At 43.2% G+C, this 24,400-nt stretch overlaps 1 protein-coding gene across 3 annotated transcripts; it reads right to left on the bottom strand.

Annotated features, from left to right (window-relative positions):
- Nucleotides 1–1,378: 1,378 nt before the first annotated feature.
- LOC127298765 (uncharacterized) lies at nucleotides 1,379–5,085 on the bottom strand. 3 transcript variants are annotated; one of them, XM_071819762.1, is made up of 8 exons: nucleotides 4,827–5,085; nucleotides 4,448–4,696; nucleotides 3,754–3,871; nucleotides 3,608–3,674; nucleotides 2,835–3,523; nucleotides 2,257–2,714; nucleotides 1,847–2,125; nucleotides 1,387–1,726 (listed from the first exon to the last, which is right to left on the bottom strand). In XM_071819762.1, the coding sequence occupies exons 1-5, from the start codon at nucleotides 4,865–4,867 to the stop codon at nucleotides 3,519–3,521; spliced, it is 480 nt and encodes a 159-aa protein (XP_071675863.1). In that variant the 5' UTR covers nucleotides 4,868–5,085; the 3' UTR covers nucleotides 1,387–1,726; nucleotides 1,847–2,125; nucleotides 2,257–2,714; nucleotides 2,835–3,518. The 3 variants fall into 3 exon arrangements, with proteins under 3 accessions (XP_071675861.1, XP_071675863.1, XP_071675862.1); XM_071819760.1 differs by lacking the exons at nucleotides 2,257–2,714; nucleotides 2,835–3,523; nucleotides 3,608–3,674 and having other exon boundaries at nucleotides 1,379–1,726; nucleotides 4,827–5,082; XM_071819761.1 differs by lacking the exons at nucleotides 1,387–1,726; nucleotides 2,257–2,714; nucleotides 2,835–3,523; nucleotides 3,608–3,674 and having other exon boundaries at nucleotides 1,736–2,125; nucleotides 4,827–5,083.
- Nucleotides 5,086–24,400: the final 19,315 nt, after the last annotated feature.

Genomic DNA, 24,400 nt, shown 5'->3' with positions numbered 1-24,400 from the left:
GTTACCGATCTTATTTCCATGGATCCAAAAAGTCAAATGTTTCCCCATCTGGCTCTGCAGGAATCCAAGCCTGGAGCTTGTCGGTTCGGGTTCATGTGGCACGATGATTACCGCCCCATCCTGGAGCAGCTTGGAATGATCCAGCCATCAGCAAGCTAGAATCGGCTCACATGGAACGAAGCACCGGCGCGGGAGCATTTGTATGCAAGCCCCCTGCTCCCGATGGAAGCGAGGAACCATCTTTATCAGGGACGTGTGGTTGATAATTTTGCCCCCGCTAATTTGATCTGCCACACGGTTTATTTCGAAGGATGTAATTCGAAGACGTATCTGAAATTCCAGTGTTTGGTTCTTGTCTGTCTCATTGCCTTGATAAATTCTTTTGCCCTGCACCATCAGCAGCACGCGACGATGCATAGCCATAGACAGGTGGGCGCACGATGCTCCCCCACCGTTTTTGCACCAGTCCATCTCTTCGCCGAGTTTTTTACTGTTCATTCTTACGGTTGCACAAAGCTGTGCCCCGTCCTACATTTTTCTCCATTAAAGCCGCCGGAGGACGCCAAGCCAGCCAGCCTATGCTATGTGCAAGTGCAAGCCAGCCCCAGATCCACTCCAGTAGTCAAAATCCCCAAATCAGTTACAGGCCGATCAAGATCCAGCCAGCTCTGACCAAGGTGCTGGCCTCGTGCATCTCTCCTCACGAAGAAGGTTAGTCGCCATTCCACTGCTTGCTCCCTCTGATATGCATCAAGGATTGTTTATTTCTGTTTTTGTTGATGTTCATTTGATCTAGTTGCTCCATAGTATCTAGCATTCCAACTGACCGTGAAAACCCTGGAATTTCATGTACTTACTGCCCATTTTTTTTGCAGTTCAATACTCCGGTGGTGTTGCCACCGTGCTGGATCTATGTCAGATCATGCTCATAGAAGGGATGCAAGCAGATCCAGGGGTTCGTCCGCCGCCTCAAGGTCCGGGAGGAACACAGCCTCCTATCCTGGCCCATGTGGAGGTATCAGCCCACCGACCAGCCCCACATTTTTTCATCCAAGCAAGACCGCTTTTGCCGATCGCTTGCTTACTAGCTTTCTAGTTGACAGAGACGGGGGGAAGGGGAGATGGTCTATGTAAATTTAGGGATAGGGACGAGTGACCAGTTACTATAGCTGACGAGAGGAGAGTTTTGACTGCGAGGCGGGGAGGCCTGACGCCTCTACCCGCCCTTGGTGTTCGTAGATCGGTTTTGCCAGTTAGGGTTTGTGTGGTGGGTTTCGATGATCTCGGGTAGCTCTTCACTTGGATGAGGAGTGGGGAAAAAAGATTGCGGGAGAGATCGGTGAAGAAGTGGAACTAAAGGATACTATAACCAAAGCGAGTGCAACGATGGAGTACTGCCTGGCACATTCACATCACGCCTGTCAGTGAATACCGTCAGCGATGTTGTTGACACCTTCGATGAATACAAGAGGTGGTTGGTGCAGGAAGCTGGATTCGGAGGGACACTGAACATTCCCAGGCAGAAGAAGCTAAATTTGAAGTTCAGTGCATGGTTAATGAGCATAGTAGATGTCAGAAGCAATGGCGATTGACCTGGGCCACATTGGGAAGCTACGCTTCTGGCCAGCTGATGTGCACAAGGTGTTCGGGGTACTACCATGCGCGGCTGGAATCTCTTCAGCACATGCGCGGCTGGAATCTCTTTCATCCTAAGATGGGACAGAACCTGGCGGGTGGATTCAGAACAAAATGAAAACCACAGAATTTTGGTAGCTACTACCATGAGATGCAACGTCTAGCCCAGCTAAATTAAGGGAACAGAATGAGCAGGGGCCAATGCTCTCACCTTCAGCACATGGCAACAGAGCATGCCCATGTGTTACATACCGCATTCGCATGTATAACAGCCGGCGCTAACTGTAATTTTGTACTTCACCTTGCACCACTTCTCTCGGCTCTCACTGTCAAAGTGTGTCGCAGCATACACCTCTCCTGGCACCAACTCGTCAACATAGTAAGAACCGGCCTTGTACAAACATTCCTGGAACTTCTCGAACGTTGTACGCGTATATATCTTTGCGGCGTGTTTCTCGATTGGCTCCCCAACTTTGTAGACAATCCAACCCTGCGCGCGAAAAGTTCAACGGAGAAAAAAGGCAGGTAAGCATCAGGAGAAGGGATACATAGTTTCTTGAGAAGACTGGAAAAAAAGAATTTGTGGCGAGGACTCCCATCGCAGCCATCGGTTCGTCTTACCAGGCGTGTCCTCTTCTCCTGGAAGCTCTCTTCGGCGTCTCTATCAAACAACAATTTGTTGAACTGCTTGACAAACACGTGCATGGCTGACCCGGGCGGCACATAAGTCTTGAGCATGTGATTCGCACTTTCACTCCTCTGGGTGCTAGTCATCCTCGCACAGAAGATGCCACTGAAGTATGGTTTCGCCCATTTTGCCCTCGTCTCGTATATCTGGTAAAGATATGGATTCTTCTCCAATGCATATGTGCTCAGCATGTGCACCCAGGCTCCCTCGAATTATTCTTTTGTCAACATCTGGTTCACAATGCAGTGGAAATCAACCTTGAACTGTCTATTTTTCCCGTACAGCGAACCCGGTCTTTCCTTCGCCTTCCGCAGGACGTGCCACTTGCACCATCGATGCTTCGTATTAGGTAAAACATTCCCAATAGCTACTTCCATCGCCCTGCACTGATCTGCATTGTTCCAAAGTGGAAATGAAAAAATAAATTAGACCAACAAAGATGTGCCACAGATAATGATAAACAGTCGGCGGACACTGCGCCCAGGTGGGTAAATAAAGGAAGAAGGATTACCTGTCAGGATGGTCAATGGGTTTTTCCCACTCATCATCTTCACAAATTCTCTGAACAGCCATTCAAAGTTCTCTACCTTCTCTTCCCTCAGCAGAACACCAGCAAAAATGACACTCTGGAAGTGGCTGTTAACACCCACAATTAAACCAAACGGCATGTCATACACATTTGTTCGGTATGTGGTGTCGAATGTGATTGCATCACCAAAATAATGATACTGAGCCCTCCCCTTCCCTGAAGTCCAGGGCAGGTTTATTATCCTGCTGTTGTCGTCCACCTGCACACTGTATGTGAATTCGGGATCCGCAGCCCATCTCGGAGAACACTTCTATTGTCTTCCTGACATCGTCATCCGCCTGCTCGCTACTCATCTTTCCACACAAAGTCCTCAATGCCCTTTTTGTGAAAGGTATGTTCTCCATTTTCCCGAAGAAGCTTCCTATGATGCTGTACACCTTCCCAAGGTTGACGTTGTTCTCCCTGAGCTGCCTAATCAAATCCTTCATGTAGCTATCTATGTGTCTGTGCGAAGGCCAATGTGCCCTCTCTCCGAATGATGCCGACAATTCGTGGCTATGTACATCTCTGTGCTCACAAATGTACCACCCATTGTCCTTTGACCGCAGCAAGCGGATGAGGGCAGGGCACAGGCATCTCGTTGACTGAGAATTTTTTGATCGAGGCCTACCCTGAAAATTGGGGCGACAACAAAAACATACAGTGTTAGGACTGAGTTTCTCCCAGATGGGAATGCAACTAGGACAAGTACTCACCGAACACCCGCAGACTATCTCTTGCATGCACTTCACTCGATCCACATTCAGCCGGCTTTTGCCATATCTAACTCCGAACCACGTTCCCATGAGTACAGATTGTAAAAGTCATAGGCCTCGCCTATCGAATCAAAAGTAACCCCAACCTCTGGAACAATCACTTCGCCGCTACTGCGGGCCGGAAATTCGCGCAGAGTCCACTCAAGTGCCGTGACCCGTGCTGAGTTCAGGGGTCTTTCAGGAGGGGCTTTCCCCACGCGGGGCCTGCGGGCAAACAACGATTTATCAAAACCATGATGCAAGATTTGTTTTCTATCGGTAAAACAATAATGAGGGATTCTGTCGCAGCCAAGCTGTCTGTGCACTCCAGTTTTCCATTACTATAAAAAACCAGCATCCACAAGCAGAATAAACTCGTATCGCAGAGTGGTTGCACATGTTTCGTCCCATATATTCCTACCACAACGAAGGCACACAACTTTATAATTAGGTGCAACCAAATTCAACGCATTTGCTGCACATACAGCAGCACTTAAAAAATCACCCGGCAATCTACCATACTAAACAGACGACACGCCAATTAACCTGGCTTGGTCACTGCATTAGCATTGCCTGACTACTTAAAAAGATCAAGATGATGTCAGGATATATTTTTTTTGGTAGAGGATATGAACTGAACCTACACCATTTTTGGGTCTAGATATATATATGAGCTCAGTATGACACCAACTGTGTAGACATGAATAAAATGGACCTATCTACAGTACCATAATAGCCGCACCATTAGAGGGCATCATCATGTCAGATCTTAATCAGATTTTGGAGGAGAGTGTCAATTACCTCCTCTTCCAACCTGAGACGACGGCGCGTTCTCCCACGTCGTCTCCAGCGATCACGGACACCTCAGCCTGTGCCCCCAACACGCCGCGTACAGTGCTTTGGCCTCCAGCAACAGAGTTGCCCGAGGTTGAGCTGATGCTGTCGCCAGCGGCAGCCGCCGGCGTTGACTCACCAGGCAACGTTGAGCAACCCACGACTGCCTCCACATCATCTACACCGCTCCCAGCTTCTGCCAGTAGCGCTTGCAAGCTAGTTTCAGAAGAAACAAACACAAAGAACACAATAGTTTGAATCAGACACACCACTCCATGGATTTCCGGCTGCCTAAGTAGAACCAAATCACGAGTTCGGTACAGGGGGAAGGGGATGTGAGAATCACCTTGGCTCCAGATCTCCGAAAAAGCCTTCGGCCATACGCATCTGCTGCCCAAGCGTGGCTCACAAACTCGCCCGGGACTCGATCCCCTCGCTCCAGCCTGGTGATGAACCGCCTCCACATGCAGTCGTATCACCTGCCCATCGACTGCTAGGTCAGTGGGAGGGGCGGCGGCGGCGCTAGACTTGGTGCTGCCTCGAGCCACTGGAGGTGCAGAACCGGTAGGGTCCCAGGGCTTTACTCCGGGGCGTGGGGGATTTCTGCGTTTATTCTACCCAAGAGTAAAAGCTTAATTCGTAGACACGGCTCCTGGACGGAGCATGTTCCAGGGTAGCAGCGGTCATCATGTAACCTGTTCCAAACGTCGACCAGCACCAGGCACACACGTTAATTCGGACCATCTCCCACCTGTCCGCATTAAAATTTACCGTTCACTCTACATACGTACGAGCCTCGCACGGTACGTCTCCAGGTAGACGTTCACATCATTAAATGACCCGCGACGGCTTCATCACCGCACGCTGGTTATTCTGATTTCAAGACCACCCAAGCCCGGGCGCTATTCGTCGTATAGATAACCCCTAGTTTGTTATGCAAGTTTGTCACTATGCTTCCTAGAAAACAGATTTTCTGTGCTCCACTGTAGATAATTTTAAAAATCACCAGAACGTGATCTTGATCTGAAATTTCTTGAGTGCATAGTAGTGCTTTCTATCTAACTTTCGTTAGTTCTGACTTTTCTGATTTGAGGTACGTAGACAGATCTAATAATTCAATCTTTACGGACTGATTCTGTTGAGACATATTTCCTGTGCTGTGCTGCAAAAATTCGTGAAAAATCCCAGTATGACATTTTGATCTGAATTTTTTTGTGCATAGACCTGAGGTTATGATCTGTCTTTCATTAATCATGAGTTTTTCGATTTGAGCTACGTAACTATCTCATTGAGTGACATCTTTACAGAGTGTTCAGTTTTGACAGATTTCTATTCTCTTTGTTTAAATACTAGTAAAAGTGCCCGTGCGTTGCACCAGTAGAAACAAAAACTTGAACCTTGATCGAGTGAATCATCCGTGATGACACTTCTCCATGCCATCCTCAACGCTGATGATCACATTTTCTCCTATTTATGAATAAGATGATTAATTTTAAGATAAGAGATTGTGAGGGGCTCTCACTGCACTAACTTATACCGTAGACTTGTAATATTTGTTATCACCACCCTTATGTAATAATTTATACATCACATATGCACTACTTCAGTATTATATACACTAAAAAGAGCACAGTAATATTTTAAATAAAAAATTGGGGAAATGTATTAACAAGTACTCATAGATTCTGCCTCGGCATCTAACCAAGATGTTCCCATGTTAACTGGGAAGCTAAAAGAATAGTCAGTATGACTATAGAGTAGAAATAGCATGAGGGGTACCTCAAACACTTTTCTATTGTGTCAAGATATAAAATCTCTTCACTAACCCACCAGTATTGGTAAACTTTTCGCTCTGATTTTATTTTGTGTGAATGGGTGGTGCTCTGCTTATAAAACTGCAAGCAGTCAAAATAAAGCATAATTCCGTTTAGTACCCAGCTGAAGTCTAAAGTTGTAGTTTAAAAATACAAAGTAAAACTTCAGGATGAATAACTTCAAATTTCTTACTCAAATCTTTCAGTAGTTGGCACAAACGGCAGGGAGTCCACTTGCCCTACCACTACAATTGCTGCATGGCCAACAGAAGTTTCAGAAAATGCTCTCGATCAAGAAGCCTAGACATGCATATTCTAGTTGTAACAAGGAGCTAAGCTAACACCATTGTTTTGATCGGAGGAGTGGTTCACCTAGTCGGCCTCCATCTGAACCTGTCAATATGTGGCAAAGTGGCACTCATCACCTCCATTGGTGAATCACTGAATCACAGAAATAACACACTTTGAATGATTCCGTTGATCTAGTACATACCGAAAGTGTTCATCATTATATCCCTCAAATCCAAAATTGTCAAGGCCAATTCGTTGTCATAGGAACGCCTGGGATATCCGTATCATATTGCTCAAATTCAAAAAAGAAACCTCCAATCTCTACCCAGATCTCCAGGCACCAGATCGAGTGCGCCAGGGAGCTTGGCCTCCACGAGCAGGTGGGCCGACCATGCCGGGGAACAGCATCTACACGCGCCATCGCCAATCGTACCAGCCTCTGCTGCCTCGCCGTGGACCCCCCTGCAACCACGGAACGGTATGGTGAACGTAGTGCTCGCGGCTGATCGGAAGCGGTGCATCACGGCGGAGTTCAGCCTCGTCAAGATCCGTCGTCTACATGACCTCCTCCCACGCCCTCTGCCCCGCCCATTGATCGGCTAAAGAGGATGTAGTGCTTAATATCGCCGAGACTGGAAGGAATCGTGCGATGAGCTGACCAGGGATCGGTTCAGACACAGCTCGATGGATGTAGAACGTGAGCTGCCAGGACTGGAGACGGAGGAAAACAACGAAGCCACCGATTGGGCCAGGCCCATGGGGACCGACGGGAAATAGAGACGTTCTTCCGAACCGTTTTGTTAACTTACCGGTGGCAGAGGTTGTAATTTGCACGAAAATTAGGGGTAAAAAAAACGGACGAACAAGAAGCCTTATTTTCTTTATTATTAGGTATAGATTGTACTTAGAATTCAAAAGTTTACTTCGTTATCAACGTACGATTGAAATAATAAGAAACCTCAGTATTACAGTGGCTAAATATTTGATAGATTTTATAGAAATTAGGGATACTTGAACACTTATGGATTTTATTTAATGAGTACTAACCTACTAATGAGTTTTGTGAAGCTTTATGTGGATGCAGTTTTTAAGTTCCAATCAATATGGTGATATGAGATGAGCAAGAGGATGCAAGAACTCAAGCTTGGGGATGTGTAGATGGATCCCAAGAGAATATTCAAGAAGATGCAAATATCTAAGCTTGGGGATGCCCAAGGCATCCCCCCTATTCATCAACCAACATGAGGTTGTCTCCTTCAAACTCAATATTACCCATCCACATGTAAGCATTGTATATAGTTGCTTTTATTATCTTTGGTTTTATCCTATTTAGTTTTATTAGGTTTTTTATTTGGTTATTGTTTCTTTGTCAGTTTCACTTATAATTGGAAAACAACAACAAAAAAGGGGGTTTGAGAGATCCATCAAATAATCATGCCCATCTTAAATGGCTATAAAGAAAAAGCTTTAGGGAGACAATCCAATATGTTTATATTTCTGTTATTTACTGCTTTGTTGAGTCTTGGAAGTCATTACTGCTGTAATGACCTCTTCTTATCATGTTTGTTTTGTTTTTGTGCAAAGAATTGCCTCTAATGGTAAGAAAGTGGTATTTGAGAGATTTGCAATCTTGTTTACTGTTTCTGGTTCGTCACGAGCAAAATCGCCAAAAATCATCAGAACGTAAGTTTGAGCTGCCAATTTACGAGCATCTTCCCCAGGTATTTATCTAACTTTCATTAGTTCAGAGTTTTTCGAGTTACGCAGCGTAACTATTTTTTAAAAATCAATTTTTACGAACTGTTCTGTTTTAACAGATTCTTGCACTGTTTTGCATTTGCATCTTTTTGCCCACCTTTTTGAGTTCTCTTGATCAAATAACCTTATTGAAATTGTGCTACAGTAGCTAATGCTTATTAAAATGCTTTTCATATGTCATACTGAACTTTGTAGATTTGATTAATATTATCATTGCACTAACGTTGCTAATGAGATTTGTGATGAGTTTTGTATGAAGGAAGTTTTCAAGTGTAGGGAAGAAGAATGATGAGATGAGATGAAGAATGGACAAAAGCTCAAGCTTGGGGATGCCCATGTCACCCCAAGATATATTCAAGAAGTACAAGCGTCAAAGCTTGGGGATGCCCAATGCATCCCCTTCTTCATCAATAAAAATATCAGGTCATGTTTCTGTTCACTATATTTTTATTGCTTCATATACTATGTGTTATTCTTGGAGCGTTTTTATTTTCTGTTGTGTATTTTATTTTCAATAAAGTGGGCACCATCATACCATGTTTGTTTGGGAGAGAGACACGCTCCGTTTTAATTGTATGAACGCTCTAGTTTTCACTCTTATTGTTCAACGAGTGTTTTATTTTTGCTAGTACTGCGTTTAGCTATGGTTTTTCACTCCTATTTTGTTCAGAGCTTGTTAGTATGCTTCAGTTATATATGATTAGCTCTCTGATCTTTAATGAATATTATAAATGAGAGTTGTTTCAAATAAGTTGATTGGTGTTGGATACGAGTAAAAAGGTTTCATATTAATAGTGATGCAAATGGAAGATCTCCTCTGATGTTTCAATTGGGTTGAACTGATCATTTAGTTTAGACTTTTAATATCACCATATGCTTTAATTAATAAGTTTTGTCGCTATGCATGATTATGACCATTATTGCTCTCTTAGTTGGTCGCTATCTTTCTTTTTGATAGCCATCATTTTGTACTGAGTATGATCTCTACTCGTGCATCCAACCACCAAAAACCAAAATATGCCAAAAGTGTCCACCATACCTACCTATATGTGGTATTTCACCGCCACTCCAAGTAAATTTACATGTGCTACCTTTAAAACCTTCAAAATAATTTCTTGTTTTTGCAATACATAGCTCATGGAAAAGTAGCCTAAAAAAATATTGTGGTGAGGAATATGTCACTTATGTATCTTAGTTCTTATAAGCTGCTTGTTGTGTGGCAACCATGCTGACATGGGGACACCATCATCATATTTTTGATAAATATCATGTGAGTTATTATGCATGTCCGTCTTGTCTGAAGTAAAGGAGATAACCATGATAAAAGGTTAGAGTATGCATATTGTTAGAGAAGAACATTGGGCCGCTAACCAAAGCCATGTTTACATGGTGGAAGTTTCAGCATGGACATTAAAACCTCAAAAATCTCTTATGAGAAATTTATGTTGCCAAAAGCTTTAAGCTTAAAGATGAGTCCATTTGTCTGTTGTCCATGTTGTCCCGGTATGGATGTCTAAGTTGAGAATAATCAAAAACGAGAAATCTAATGCGAACTTTCTCCTTAGACCTTTGTACAGGTGGCATGGAGGTACCCCTTTGTGAAACTTGGTTGAAACATATGTAATGCGATGATAATTCATGGAAATCCGAGCTAATTAGGATAAGGTGCGGGCACTATTAGTATTCGATGCATGAGGCTTGCAACTTATAGGAAGTTTTATACATAACCTATATTACTTATTGCTACCGTTGACACAATTGCCTCTCTTAAAATTTTATATCTCAATGTTTTCAAAATAAAAAGCTCTAGTACATGTTTAATCGCTGCTTCCCTCCGCGAAGGGCTATTCTTTTACTTTTATGTTGAGTCTTCATCTTCTAAGTTATATGCACCGTCTTATGAGAGCATAGTTGTCATTCTTAGTTCTATGTGCATGCTCCCAAAATTATTATTGATTGAATCATGAATGTGTTATTAATTGTTCTTAAATTATTTTTATCTACTCATCCTTTAAACTTTGAAGGTGCATGTCACCTCAAAAATTATTCTTTTTATCACTTACCTACTCGAGGACGAGTAGGAGTTAAGCTTGGGGATGCTGATACGTCGCAAACGTATCTATAATTTTTAATGTTCTATGCTTGTTTTACACCAATTACTATATGTTTTAAGGGACTAACCTATTAATAGTTGCAAAAGTGCACAAGTTTTTAGTTTCAACTTTGTTGTGCAGGAAATAGGCAAATACGGAAGAAAATAGCTCATTATGGTGAAATCTGGAATTTCCCGGAATCTGTCCCTGCTGAACACCTTTCAAATATCGCTTCGAAACTCCATCAAAACGACATCCAATGAAAAAGTCGTAAACTACAAAGTTGTAGATAATTTCAAGCCGAACAATTTGGACATCTTATTCGTCCAGAACAAACAACGGATGCATCCGACAGAGCAGAATTACTGCGGAGGTTCGTGCAGTCTCGGGACTCAGAAAGTTGGTGACGTATTTGACATAAACTCTTTCCATACATGGATATTTCGGCCCAGCCACGAGTTGTGAGGCTCATTAAGGACAGAGGGGAGTCCTAGGAAGGTTCTAGAGGTGCCCAACAGCCCTTGGATCAAAGGGGCATCCATCCCATGGCCTAGATTGCATCTCCAACACTATATATTGATGGGAAACCCTATTTTTGGAGGCCCCCAAGCATTGTCACGAAAATCCTCCTCCTTGGCAGCCAAGGAGGGGGAAACACTCATCTACACCAGCACCAACTCAAGGAAGAAGAAGGCTAAGGGGCGGCGCTCCCCCATGATGCCGGCGGCGGGGAAGGAGTCCCCCGCGCCGCCGCCACCGCCGCCCACGCCTCCGCCTCCCGGCGCTCCTCGCTGAGCCCTCCAACGTCTTCACCGCCATCTCCATCACCAACTCCTCATTGTATTCAGTGGTCCATCCTCTCGCAAACCTCTGTACCGCCCTATGTAAACATGGTGTTTGATGCTATAAGTTATAATCCTATGATCTATGTCATGTTGCCATAGTTTATTTGTTCTTTGATTGATTGGTTGTTTCTCTTTGATTCATTAGAGTTGTAAGTTGATATGTTACCGTCCTTGGTGCCCATTATATTTTTGTGCGCATGGATCAAACACTATAGGGTTGGTAGTACTTGTATACTAGAAGGGGGAAGTTCTGCCGGAGTGACAGAAACCTAAGGACGCGAACCAGATAGTTGCATGTATGGGAGTAAGAGGACCATTTACTTAAGGCTATGGTTGGGAAAACCTTAATGCTTGCTAGTATTTACGGATGTTTGCTAGTAAGCCAATCATATAGTACTTGTAATCCCGGAGGGAGAGCATGTATATTTAGCCTCTCCTACATAGAAAGCTGCATCGAAGACATTGAACCCAAGATCTTCACTAATTGATCTTGGACAAAGCCACCACTATTACAACCGCCTTTCCACACTCAGAGGCAGAGCCAGGATTTAGGTATAGGGGGGCGAGCTAACGGCGAAGCCAGAATCTTTTTTGGGGCGCAAACAAAAAAGTCAAAACAATCGCCTTGAAAAATGTATTCATGGCGGGTGTTTTCCTCTTTATTCTTCTAAGTATGTCCTGTATTTTTAGATAGAAATTTTACCTTAGCTTATACTAGCAGGTAGTAATTAAGCAATTTGTAATAGCCGGACACACATCTAGGCAATTATCTTTTGCTTCGACACAAAGTGAGCTTTCCAAACATCTATCATACATTCATACGTGATCACTCTTCACTCACCCAACGTTCAAAATCAGGAAGTAAAATGAATGACCAGCCGGTAGTGTAACAGATGACATACCTTGCGAGTTGCGACTTAGATTCAGGGTACATCACCACGCGAGCGTCTCGCACTCTGGCCGTCTGGCCGGCAAGCTACTGCTGCGCTGTTACACGGATAGTCGGCGGCGGCTGTTGATAATATCCGGTGATATGGCCTATGGGGCGGCGGCCGGGCGGTTGTCGATGATATGGGACGGCGGCGGCTTTGAGTCAGGCGGAAGAATGGGATTAGGGATTGTATAATACAGCTGTTGATAATTGCAAAACGTATTAGACTATTTTTTTTTAGTTTTTTTTTTTGAGACTAAATGGTGTGATTAATTAATCACACTAGGGATACAAACGCCCACCGGGGGCGCCAACAGCCAAACATGGCGACCGTGCTCTAGGAGCACACTACTTCTAGCTAGATTGTGAGCTTCCTTATTCGACACCCTACATTCATGGACAACGACCACCTCATCAAGCTCTCGAGCCGTCTCCTTGAACTCCCGCACAACGTGTGCGTAAACTCCCATGGTGCCCTGGTTCGTGCTTCGCACCACGTTCAGGCAATCACTCGCCACGCGAATCCTTCGAGCGTTTATATCCTGCGCCAGGGAGAGCGCCTCCCGACATGCAAGAGCCTCCAGAGTCTCAGCGTCTGTCTTCCCCGGTAGCACCACCGCCGAGGCTCCGCAGAACACTCCCTCCGCATTCCGTGCCACCGCAGCCACCGCGCCGAGGCCCATGTTTTTGCTGACTGCGGCATCCACGTTAATCTTCATCACCCCCTCCGGAGGAGGTATCCACCGTGGTGCCCTGCCCCCGTCGCCAGGGAACTCCCGCCGCGGCTGGTGGGCGTAGGCCTACCCCAGGTCTGCCACATACCGCTCCACGAACAAATGAACGGACATCGGACTTCTGAACTCCTGCTCGTGTATGGCCTTACGTCTTGCGTGCCAGATGGACCACAAAGTGACAAAAACGGTGGTCTGATCCGTATGCGGTAGTGTAGCCATTAGGACTGAAAGCCAGTCCCGCGCCTTCTCTTCCCCAGAGCACAGCAGATGCTCCGTAACGTCCTCGTCTGCTAGGGCCCACACAGCCCTGGCCATCGAGCAATCCAGCAGGGCGTGGCGCCAGGAGTCCTGAGCCCCGCATAGCTGGCAGCGATCATCATCGGCCATGTTGCGGCGATGACGGACGTCATTCGTCGGCACATACCGCTTATCTTTTTTTTAGTGGACCAGACTATCAGAACGTGTGTTATTGAGTCCATCTCATTTCTTCTTGGGCCTGGGCCGCCGGAGGGCACGGTACACAATAAACGACTAAGTTGTACGTGAGTTGGCTGAGTGATTGATCACCAATCAACAGAAATTAGTACTGTACCCATACTAAGCTAGCACCCATATTGTTAGGGGGGGGGGGGGGGGGGGTCTGACCCCTGCTCGCTCCTGCCTCCGCCCCTGTCCACACTCATGGTACTGTTAGTTTAGTTTGTTTTATTGCTGCAACACTAACATTTATTCCGTGTATTTTATTGTTCTGCAAAGTCACCTCTCATACCCATTATCGCTCTAGTTTTATTTCCTAGATATTGCAAACGCTTAGTGTGCGTAGAGTTGTATCAGTGGTTGATAGAACTTGAGAGAATGTTTATCCTACCTTTAGCTCCTCGTTGGGTTCGACACTCTTACTTATCGAAAAGACTACACACGATCGCTATAGTTGTGGGACATCACCTACCCCATAAGGCGGCGCGGCCAGGGGTGGGGCCGCGCCCCCCTATGGTGTGGCCGCCTCGTCGCCCCTCTCCGTCTCCTCTTCGGACTTCTGGAAGGCTCCGTGGAAAATAAGACCGTGGGCTTTTGTTTCCTCCAATTCCGAGAATATTTCTTGTGTAGGATTTCTGAAACAAAAAACAACAGAAAACAGGAACTGACGCTTCGGCATCTTGTTAATAGGTTAGTGCCGGAAAATGCATCAAAATAATATAAAGTGTATATAAAACATGTGAGTATTGTCATAAAACTAGCATGGAACATAAGAAATTATAGATAGGTTTGAGATGTATCACACCCCTTACTATAGTTGATAGTACTTACATTAGTATTAGTTTGCGAGTACTTTAGAAGTACTCATGGCTGTATCCCTGGCTATTCAAATGGCCAGACTATGAAGATGAGCCCCAGTACCAGGATGAAAGACAGCAGGACGTCTACGACAACTAGGACCACTCCTGACGTCAACAGTTGCCTGTGGAACAGATGGACCACAACCGCTACTTCGCTTCCGCTATGTGTTTTGTAATTGATCAATAGATCAAATATTATTGTAATGAGATTGGATCATGTGATCCCTTTTTATTTGTAAGACTATTATGTGTTGTAATGAATGATGTGTTGTGATATCAATCTATTATGTCTCGCAAAAACAATATTCCTGGGATTGCGATGAATGACATAATAGGCATCTGGACTTATAAATCCGGGTGTTAACAGCGCCACAACTCCGGCCTGAGAAGCTGGAGCAACAAAACTGAAGAGGAAAACTGAGAGAGATGAGGGAGTCGCTTCTCCACGTCTCCGATCCGCTGGAGTACCGACCACAGGGGAACCGCCTACCTCTGAGTTCTCTAGAACGTGTGTACCACGGTCGAAACGACATCTGCACACTTCTATCTGCCACACGTCCCGATGAAAAATCAACTGCAGCTAGTAGGGCCAGCGATGGAGACCCGCCGAACGCTCACAGGGGCTCACAACCCTGGGAGCTTAGAGCTCTTGCAAGATGTTATTCTCCTCCTTTGTGTACTATGTGATATTCAGGCTCGGGACTAACAAAACAGAGTGGTCTTAATTTCCTGAAAAAGCTTCAAAATCTTGAGGTACAATTAATGACTACTATTTCTCTTGCACTAGATTCTGAATTTATTTTTAACGTATGCAGTGATGAATGGAAACTCGATGGATCCCTTAGAGAGTGGGATGTCTTTGTGTCCTATACAAGCAAATGATTGTGATGATGTTGAATCCATTGTTGTAGTGAGTTCTACGATAGATAACTTTAGCGCACCAATGAGAACCAGAATATCCATTTTGTGCACATCTTAGAACTTCAATCAATGTTATATTGTTAGATCTCTCATGTAAGTGTGACTATTGATTTTTATTTGATATTATAATCACAATCCGAGTTACCTCAAGGACCCAGAATGTGATGAGTTCGCAAAAACACTATAATCATGGATTTCAAGGATTTGGGTTCGGTTGAGCACTTCTACAGGTCGTATGTCTGCAAGAGGTTATTTCGCTGTCACTGCTATTGGACATGAGAAAGGGTGGAAGAGGTTCTTTCGCTGTCACTGCTGCCCCCATCGCCCTCTTCCCTACAACCTACCTTGGCACCGGAAAGTATCTTGCATTTTATTTTATACCTGCATCCATATTCTCTTCTCAATTAGATTGTGTATTGTCTAACGGCAGACGTAGTTATTATCCCCGGAATTCTAAACCTCCACATGTTTCATCTTTTCCTTGCTTGTGCTCTAACTTAGTGATCTGATAACCTTTCTCGCTGATGAGAAATATCATTACGCGACAATGGACCCCATCACATCCCCGAAGAAACTTGCATGTGAAAGCGAGCATTGAGAAGAAAATTGACAAAATCGTCGATGAGGAAATGGTGTTCTCTGACGCGAGCCCGCTCTCTCCACATAGCAAGCTGCTGGAGAATGTGTTTACCGATCCCAAGGGCTTCGGTATCCGCCCTAATCAATTTTGTTTTTCTCAGCCAACATTTTTGAAATCTCGCCGAAAACTGAAACTTTATATCGAACAACATATACTGGCATTTATATAATTTGCTTGAATTTAATTTTTTAATAATTTTTAGACAAATTGAAGATTAATCTAGGATGGTATTATGACTGGTATTTTTGCTATTTCGAAAAACTGGTAATACCAGCGCCCACTAGTATTTGTTTGCAACCAAGAAAAGAAAAAAAGCTTTGGTCCTGATGGTAGGTACAGGTGGGAGGACCCTAAGTTGGTGCATGTCTAAAGCACGATCTAAGAAGCTCTAAATAATTCTACATCTAGACTGGTTTGTAGTAATTTGTACAACATTATATTGGAAGGGATGTGAAAACATATATTGGTTGGAATTGGAGCTGTTTCACTGGGTTGTTCGAGTTGCTTTGTCCAGTCTCAGCTCATAAGACAAAACCACACACCCCTGGTCACATGCCTGAAGATACAAAAGAGGTATAAAACTTTTGGATCGAAATCATCAAGTACGCAAACCAGACAAATGCATCGTTGATTGCTAATCGCCAGGGATCAGACATATTCCCCTAGATCTTGTAACTATGTGATGATTGCTAATCGCCAGGGATCGTTGATTTTTTTTTCCCATTGATCTCGGTTCTTGGTGGACGAAAATCATATAGATTTGCACTTACCAAACTCACTGCATCATTTTTTTTTCTGTCAATTAATAAATCATAGAAAGATGTCAGTAAGAAAGCCAATATGCTACTACCAAGTACCAACCATAGGTAAAAACAACACTTTTTTCTTCTATATTTTTCAGCTCGCTGATTTGGTAATTTACCACCAGTCAGATTTTCTGACCATTGCCACTTGGCAGTAGCCATAGGTCTGTAATGTGAAGAAATGGATTTCTTTCTTATTATTTTCTTCAGTCTTCTTTTCTGTAATGTGGGAATACGTATCTACTCATTATCGAACATGTTTTTTTCAGTTTTGCATTCTCAGTCTTCCAATTCATTTCTGTTCTCCACATAATTTCTTAGACGTTCTTCATTTCTCATTTTTAGACATTACTGCTCTGATCATTCTTTCAGTGTTTCGTTGCTTCAGTCTTCGGTTGCTTCTTTTTGTGCCTAGATCCAGCCTTTACGCCAGGGCTCGACACCTATAAGGCCGGGGTTAGAACATCTTCAGCCGTCTCCCCGACGACGCCCCCGGCATCCATTTTTTACATCCGAACGGCGTTATTGGTCCAGTCGCGCTCCCGGTTCCTCGTTTTCCCCCGAATTTAGCCTTTCATCCATCCGGAGAGCTCAGGCCATCCCGGCTTCCTGAGGCCCGGTCGGGAACTCCGGACGAAACAAAAGCGCACGAAACGTCGAGCGGGCCCGCGTTGTCGGCGACATAACTGGTAGTTCCCTCCATTAATTTCGTTTTCCCTCCAAAATGCGCCGCATAGAACCATTTCCCCGCCGAATTTCGGAGGAGCTACCGCCATTCTCCCCCACAGTTGCAGCTCCTCCTCTTCCCTTCCACCACCATACCGCCGAAGAAGCGCGCCGAATGCGAGGAAGCCGCGGGCGCCAAAACAGAGGCCGTCGGGCTGGACAAACGCGCATTGGGCAGCGGATGTGGAGCGGTGGCAGAACGATACTCGCGGCAGGGCGGAGAGGGAGAAGAAGTGTAACGCGGAGAGGGTGGCGGCGGCGGAGGAACAAGCGAGGCTGATCTCCATTAACTTCGGCCAGCCGCGCGTCGGCCAATTCCCCGGGAGAAAGGACGAGATGTCGCCTAGAGGGGGGGGGTGAATAGGCGTTTAAAAACTCTTATGTATTTGTCTTGTAAGAATGCGGAATTAAACCAACGTTTAGTTTACAAGCACAAACCCTAAATATGGTAAGCTCAACTAAGTATAACAATAACAACTAGAGCTAAGCAAGATAGGCACAAGATATATGTAGCACAAGTAATAGTAAGATATATGTACTTCAAGCACGATGGCTATCACAAGGAAAGAAAGCTCGGGTATAGAAATAACCGAGGCACGCGGAGACGAGGATGTATTCCCGTGTTCCCTTCCTTTGCAAGAAGGTACATCATGTTTGGAGGAGTGGAGGTCCCACGAAGGATTCCCCAACGCCACAAAGGCTCACCCTATTCTCCGAGCCACACCCATGAAGGATAATGGCCCTTTCCTTATGGTTAGTTTTTCCTCCACTCCGGAGATGGCAAGCTCCACAACCACTTCACAAGCTCCATGAAGGAGAAGCCCGGGTCTCTTCACAATCTTCCTTGAAGAGATCACCGGAGCACCAACCGCCAAGCCAACTAGGAGGTCTCCCTCCAAGAGTAACAAGCTCACGGTCTCTCACTTGAACTAATCGTGGTGGAGAGCTCAACACTATGCAATGATGCAAAGCAAGAACACTAGAGGTGTTCAAATCCTTCACACTCAAATCCCACCCAAGAAACAAATGCTAGGATGAGATTAGAGAGGAAGAACAAAGGGGAAAGTCAACAAAAGACTCCAAGATCTAGATCCAAGGGGTTCCCCTCACTTAGAGGAGAAACGGACTGGTGGGGATTGTGGATCTAGATCTCCTCTCTCAAATCCTCAAGAATGGGCAATAATCATGGGAGGAATCAAGAGAGGAAGCAAGTTCTTCAAATAGCAACAATGGAGGTGAAGAAGGGGGAAGAACTAACTTAGCTCAAGGTGGAAGAAGGCTATTTATAGCTAAGGAGGAGAAATAACCGTTGGGGAGAAAGACAATGAAAATCGCACAGGAAATCGGCCCAGCCCATGGGCTGTACCCGGCCGACCGGAGCAAAGAATGGACAAAGCCGGGTCAGCAACCCGGCCGAGCCGGGCACAGCCGTCAGGGCGAGCAGGCTGCACTGGGGGCGAACGGGGCTGTGGGAGGCGGCCCAGCTGGGGATGCGCCCGGTCGGCCGGGGCACATGCCGGGCGGGCCGGTCATGGACCGAGCCAGCCGCCGGTCGTGGGCCAAAAGGCCACTGGACTGGCCCGGATGACACAAGTGCCACAGCCGGCACAGACCGGGTGGGCCGGCGGCTGGGCCGGCAGGCCGGTCAGTGGCTTGCCTCTTGCCCCCTTTTCTTTTTATTTTGCAGGGAAAAGATCCTAATGATAAATTCATTTTCCTTTTCTTTAATAACAAATGCTCCCGAACTCCAAATTGAATGAAACCAATTTTGTTTGAAAGATAACAACAAATGCTATCCTATAGAAAGTGAAAACACAAGAATCTGTAGGAGGGGATTTTATCATGAATATAAAAGATAGAACCTTATATCACGAATAACCGGTAAAATCACCCAACCTAGAAAACGCCATAGAAGAGTCATACGAGATCCGTTTTCGATGAACTTGGGCTTGTTGTAAAGCTAGCAACAAGCTCAAGAACCTCTCACAGAGAAACACCAAGAAGCAATTGGGATATGCAAAGTATGCAAAGGATTGAGCTCCCTAAGACGATGTGATCAAGTTACCCAACCGAAAGCCCCTCTTGGTAGTGCGGCTATCTATCCTATAATCCGGTCTCCCAACAACCACCCTGAGACCGGTAAAATGAAAACCTAGTCAAGGACATACCTTTCCCTTGCGCATCCCGCTTGATCTTGATGATATCTCTTCAAGATCCACTCAAGCCGGAATGCCGTACTTGATCATCGTTACTTTGTGAAGACTCACAAATGCCCCCATACACTATGATGGGAAAGCTCCATTGATGCACATCTTCACATGTCCATTATCATCAAATGGACGGCAAGCTTCAAGCATATGATCCTCTCGAGATGCTCAACTTGAACTTGCTCAACTCAACCTTGATGACGATCACCACTTGCCGTCATCCTCTCATGGGCTATATGAGATCTCACTTTTGATGCATGCCCATGCATGCCCATGGAAAGATACCATGTGACTTCACGTGGCACATTCTTCATGCTTCATGTGTTGACCAAACTTGAATCTATTCTTCACTCTTTGTATTGGTCAACCTTGTATCTTCTCATGCTCTATCATACTATCTTGATCGATGATCTTGATGCCAATACACAAGGTGTATCTTTATCTTCATGGCATCCATACTTGAATCCAACACATGGAATACAAGTAGTACCTATGAATATTCCTTCATATAAACTCAATGAAAACATTAGTCCATAGGGGTTATCATTAATTACCAAAACCACACATAGGGGCAATGTACCCTTACAATCCCCCCCATTTTGGTAATTGATGACAATCACAATAAGAGGGTTTATATAATGAATATTAGAAACGAGTACGCAACTTATCCGAGAATAAGTTGTATACAAGAGGTTGTATTTGATATGGTCAAGTAACACAAAGCTACTAGTCCATATCAAAACTAGCTCTACTCACACAACTACAACTAATGCAAGGGATGTGAGTAGAACCAATATATATAGAGCAAATTCCCCCACAATGTATGCACATGTGATGAACATGAATTCATTGCATACATTGTCAAGATTAACCTTTGGGATAGTTTTCACTATATATATACAACCATGCAAGACATACAAATATGGAATGCATGAGAGGCAAAACACTTAAGAACAAACCAAACTTAAGTATAAAACCATTCCCTTAAACCCTCTAAACTTCTCCCCATTGGCATCAAGTGCCAAAATGGGTGAAAATTTTAGAAAGCCAATATAATGTGAGTTTCTCCCCACGGTGTGCACTTCTCATAATTTGAGTGGAATCAAATGCACATATCCAATGATAAATACTTGAAGGAAATCAAACTATATTGAGGATCAAATATTGCACAAGAATAACATGGTGAAGAAAGCTTTAACAAATAAAGCAACCAATCAAAGATCCAATTGGACGAACAAAGATATCATGATAAGAGAGATATAGTGCTCTAAATAAAATAAGGAAGCTCCCCAAGGTTCGTGCATAATTTATAATGTATGCATTTGAATAAAATATGCACAAACATGGAATCCTCACTCCCTCTATATCATTTAGAACACAACCAAGATAAAGAGAATATGCTTATCAAGAACAACTTGAGTCCAACAATTACGAGATATGAGTGCATGAAGAAACACAAATAAACCAAGCACTCATAAATCTTCTTTACCAACACCACTAAAATCAAAAAGGATAAAAAGATGGTCGGCAAAGAACAAGGATATCAAGGTGAAGGATTAACGCTCTGATGTATATAAGTTTCTAAAGTGGACAATGTGATCCATAAAGAAACATGCACACACAAGAGGTTAACAAAATAAATAAGACAATATATCCAAGATGAATTCATAAAATATACCAAAAGATGTTTGCTTAAAAAGCATATATAGGCTATGGCTCCAATTTTCCACTTATGGTATATGAATGAGCTTCAACCAAGAAAATCTCAAAAACATCACAACTAACAATAAGGGAAGTAAAACTAGTTGGAATGTTTTGAAAATGGCAACAAGTATCACAAATAGGGATTTATTTCGTAATTTCATCAATATTGCACATAAGAGCTCTTTGGGGAATTGATATGCAATAAATTGCTAGAGCGCAGATTTGGGATAGGTGAATCATAAATGTGATATATATATATATATTCCTATCATATGCATCTTCTCAAATTACTCAAATGTTCAATAAGAAGTTTTCTTTAGAAAGGATTTTTCAAGAACCACAATATTTTCGAAATAAATAATTTCATGCCAAGATGTAACCTACAAGAGGTTGGATGCTATATGAGTATGCATGAATCAGATACTTGTTACCGAGATACCAATGACATGATCTAGTAGATAAGTGTTCATTGATCATCCTAGCTTGACTCCAATTATCATATGGTGACAACACCTTCCTTATAGATGAGACAAGCTTCCATTGCATCTCCAATGTACCTAAAACAACATTCAAGTACATCTTGGTCCCCAAACTTATTGGGTCCAAAATGGTTAGACTAACCACAATACATAGGACACACTCCATATAAATATGTGCATATTTATAGATGAAATTTGAATTTCATGCACATCTTAGCCATTTAGGATTTGATGGAGTATACCCTATATAATGGATCAAAGAAATAAAACATGCTATAAATATAAAAAAAATACATATAAGCACGCACAAAGACTTTTAAAGATCCAAGAAAGATATACTTTGGACAAAACACCAAATGAATTGAAGAAGGCATAGAGGTGTGACCAAACAAATTTGTTGTCCAGATTATATCAAAGACGCAAATCACAAAAGATTTGTTCAACAAAGTTCAACAAATGAACTAAGAAGAAACCATTGAGCATAAAGGATGAAATAAAGCAAACATGCTCAAAGATTTATCTCATTCAAGCAAATAAAACATGTAAGAAGGAATGAGATAGCAAACTCCCAAAAGAGAAAGGTTCGAACAAATAAACCAAACTCTCTACTTTTTTCACAATGGCACAATATATTGTAAACAAAAGGTTTGTCTTCCAAAACAAACACTTGATATGAATCAAAAGAATTTATCAAAAGATTTTTCAAAGGGACATGGAAGACACGTGGCAGCAACAAAGATCTCTTGGAAATAAAATAAGGCAATAAGAAGCATTCCAAGGTGAAGATGATCCATAAATTTAACCACATACAAGGTTATCACTTGTCAAAGGCAAGGAGAAAATTGGGATTAACTTCTGGTGGAATATTTCGAGGATAGTAAGGATCAACTTCACAAGATGCATATGGTTAAGGGTATGAATTAAGAACCATGCACAAATAGAGATTCTCAATATATCTAATCATGCAAAGCAATGATTAAAATAGCTCAGAGAAAATGGTTTCTCACATAAGATGTATAGATATGTCTTTGAGAGAACCGCACCAAGAATCTCTTACTCAAACAAGAATCCATAAGATGAGCAATAAAAGTTATTTAATAAAAGTGGAGCTTGTTTGAGCAAACATGCCACCTAGGAATAAGATAATTAAGAGTATCAACTCTACGTGGCATAACCTCATATGTTCACATTTTCTAGGCTTGTGATATGTACAAAACATATTACTCCCCCATAATGTGATAAAACATTTCATCTAATCAAGAGGCAATTAAAATTTGACTAGAGATGATTAGTGGACATTAGAATTTGAATTTCTCATGAGTATGACACACCACATAGTGACTAGATAATCTTGCAATATCAATACTAAGTGGTGGTACCCATATAGACACATTTTAAAGAAAGAGAGATGCACAATGCATATCACTCCCCCAAAATGGGATGTTCCATTAATCACTCAAAGCGAGCCAAATAAGATGTCATCAAGATGCATTAGGCTCAAAACAATACACAAGTATATGATGAGTCAAACAAACATACTTGAATACACAAGATAGGCAAGTAAGACACAACACATACAAACACATATTTAGTACAAAACCAAACATGTGAAGGGGCAAGTAACTTACAATAAATATGAAGAGTTGAAGTATAAGTTACCGCAAAGAGGAACATTGGATATAAGATGTATATGATAATCCTTATGACTTGGCTTGGTAAAATATAATATATGAAGATCCCTTATTTCTTCATGAAGTAGCCAAGTCTCCAATGCGCTCCACATGCACCTATTGATAAAGTTTGAGCTTGTTGGTCCTAAACGGAGTTGGGTCCTAAAAGGTTAGTCACAATAGGCTTGGAAACCCAAATGGTTCTTTTCTTGAAACCACTTTGAGTTCCAACAAACTTGGCAAACACATTGCCATCCTTATCCTTCCCTAGAGAATAATCATTATCGACAATTATAGGGTTAGATAAGGTACCACTTAAACATGAAGAGGCAAGGTGCCCCTTCTTACGACATAAGTAGCAAGTGTTCCCCTTTTTCTTCTTTATTGATTTCTTCACTTGGGAAACTTTAGCTTGATTCTCCTCGGGAAAGGGCCTATCTTCAACTTGAGGTCAAGCTTGAGTTTGAGCTTGACCTTGTGGCCGTTTCCCTTGTTGCTTCTCACTTAAGTGCTTCTTCTTCTTCAATGGGCATGATCTAACATGATGCCCTTCAACCTTGCACTTGAAGCAAACAATCTTGGCCAAATCCTTGACTTTGTCTTGGCCCTTGTTCTTGTTGCTCTTGCTCTTGGACTTATTCTTGTTATTGGAGTTGAATAGAAGTGCACTCTTGTCATTGGGGGATTGTTGCACACTATTGTCAAGTGCCGATTTCCCTTCATGACGCTTTTCCAAGTCTTTCTTCAAAGAAAGGACTTGGCCCTTGAGCTCTTTGATTTCCTCTACATGGTTAGTAGAAATACAAGTACTAGAGGAAGTAGAAGCTTTATTTTTAGAGCAACAAGGCAAAGAAAGTAATCCAACACAAGGTGTATCAATAGTTTGACTAGATGGATTACTAGGAATAGCACAAGGCAATATAGCATTTTGAGTAGAAGTTGTGCTAATTTACACATGAGGTTCACA

This window comes from Lolium perenne, chromosome 5 (genome assembly GCF_019359855.2).
Source record: "Lolium perenne isolate Kyuss_39 chromosome 5, Kyuss_2.0, whole genome shotgun sequence".
Lineage (NCBI taxonomy): Eukaryota > Viridiplantae > Streptophyta > Magnoliopsida > Poales > Poaceae > Lolium > Lolium perenne.
This window is presented reverse-complemented; position numbering and strand designations above follow the sequence as displayed.

Bases quoted from the DNA above. Each gene is read 5' to 3' on its own strand.
- LOC127298765 (XM_071819761.1), bottom strand. From the start codon at position 4,867: ATGCGTATGGCCGAAGGCTTTTTCGGAGATCTGGAGCCAAG. The intron at 3,872-4,447 runs GTAATTGACACT...GTTTGCCCGCAG, and splicing joins GTCTCAGGTTGGAAGAGGAG to GCCCCGCGTGGGGAAAGCCC. The intron at 2,126-3,753 runs GTTGGGGTTACT...TTTCGCGCGCAG, and splicing joins GCGAAGTGATTGTTCCAGAG to GGTTGGATTGTCTACAAAGT.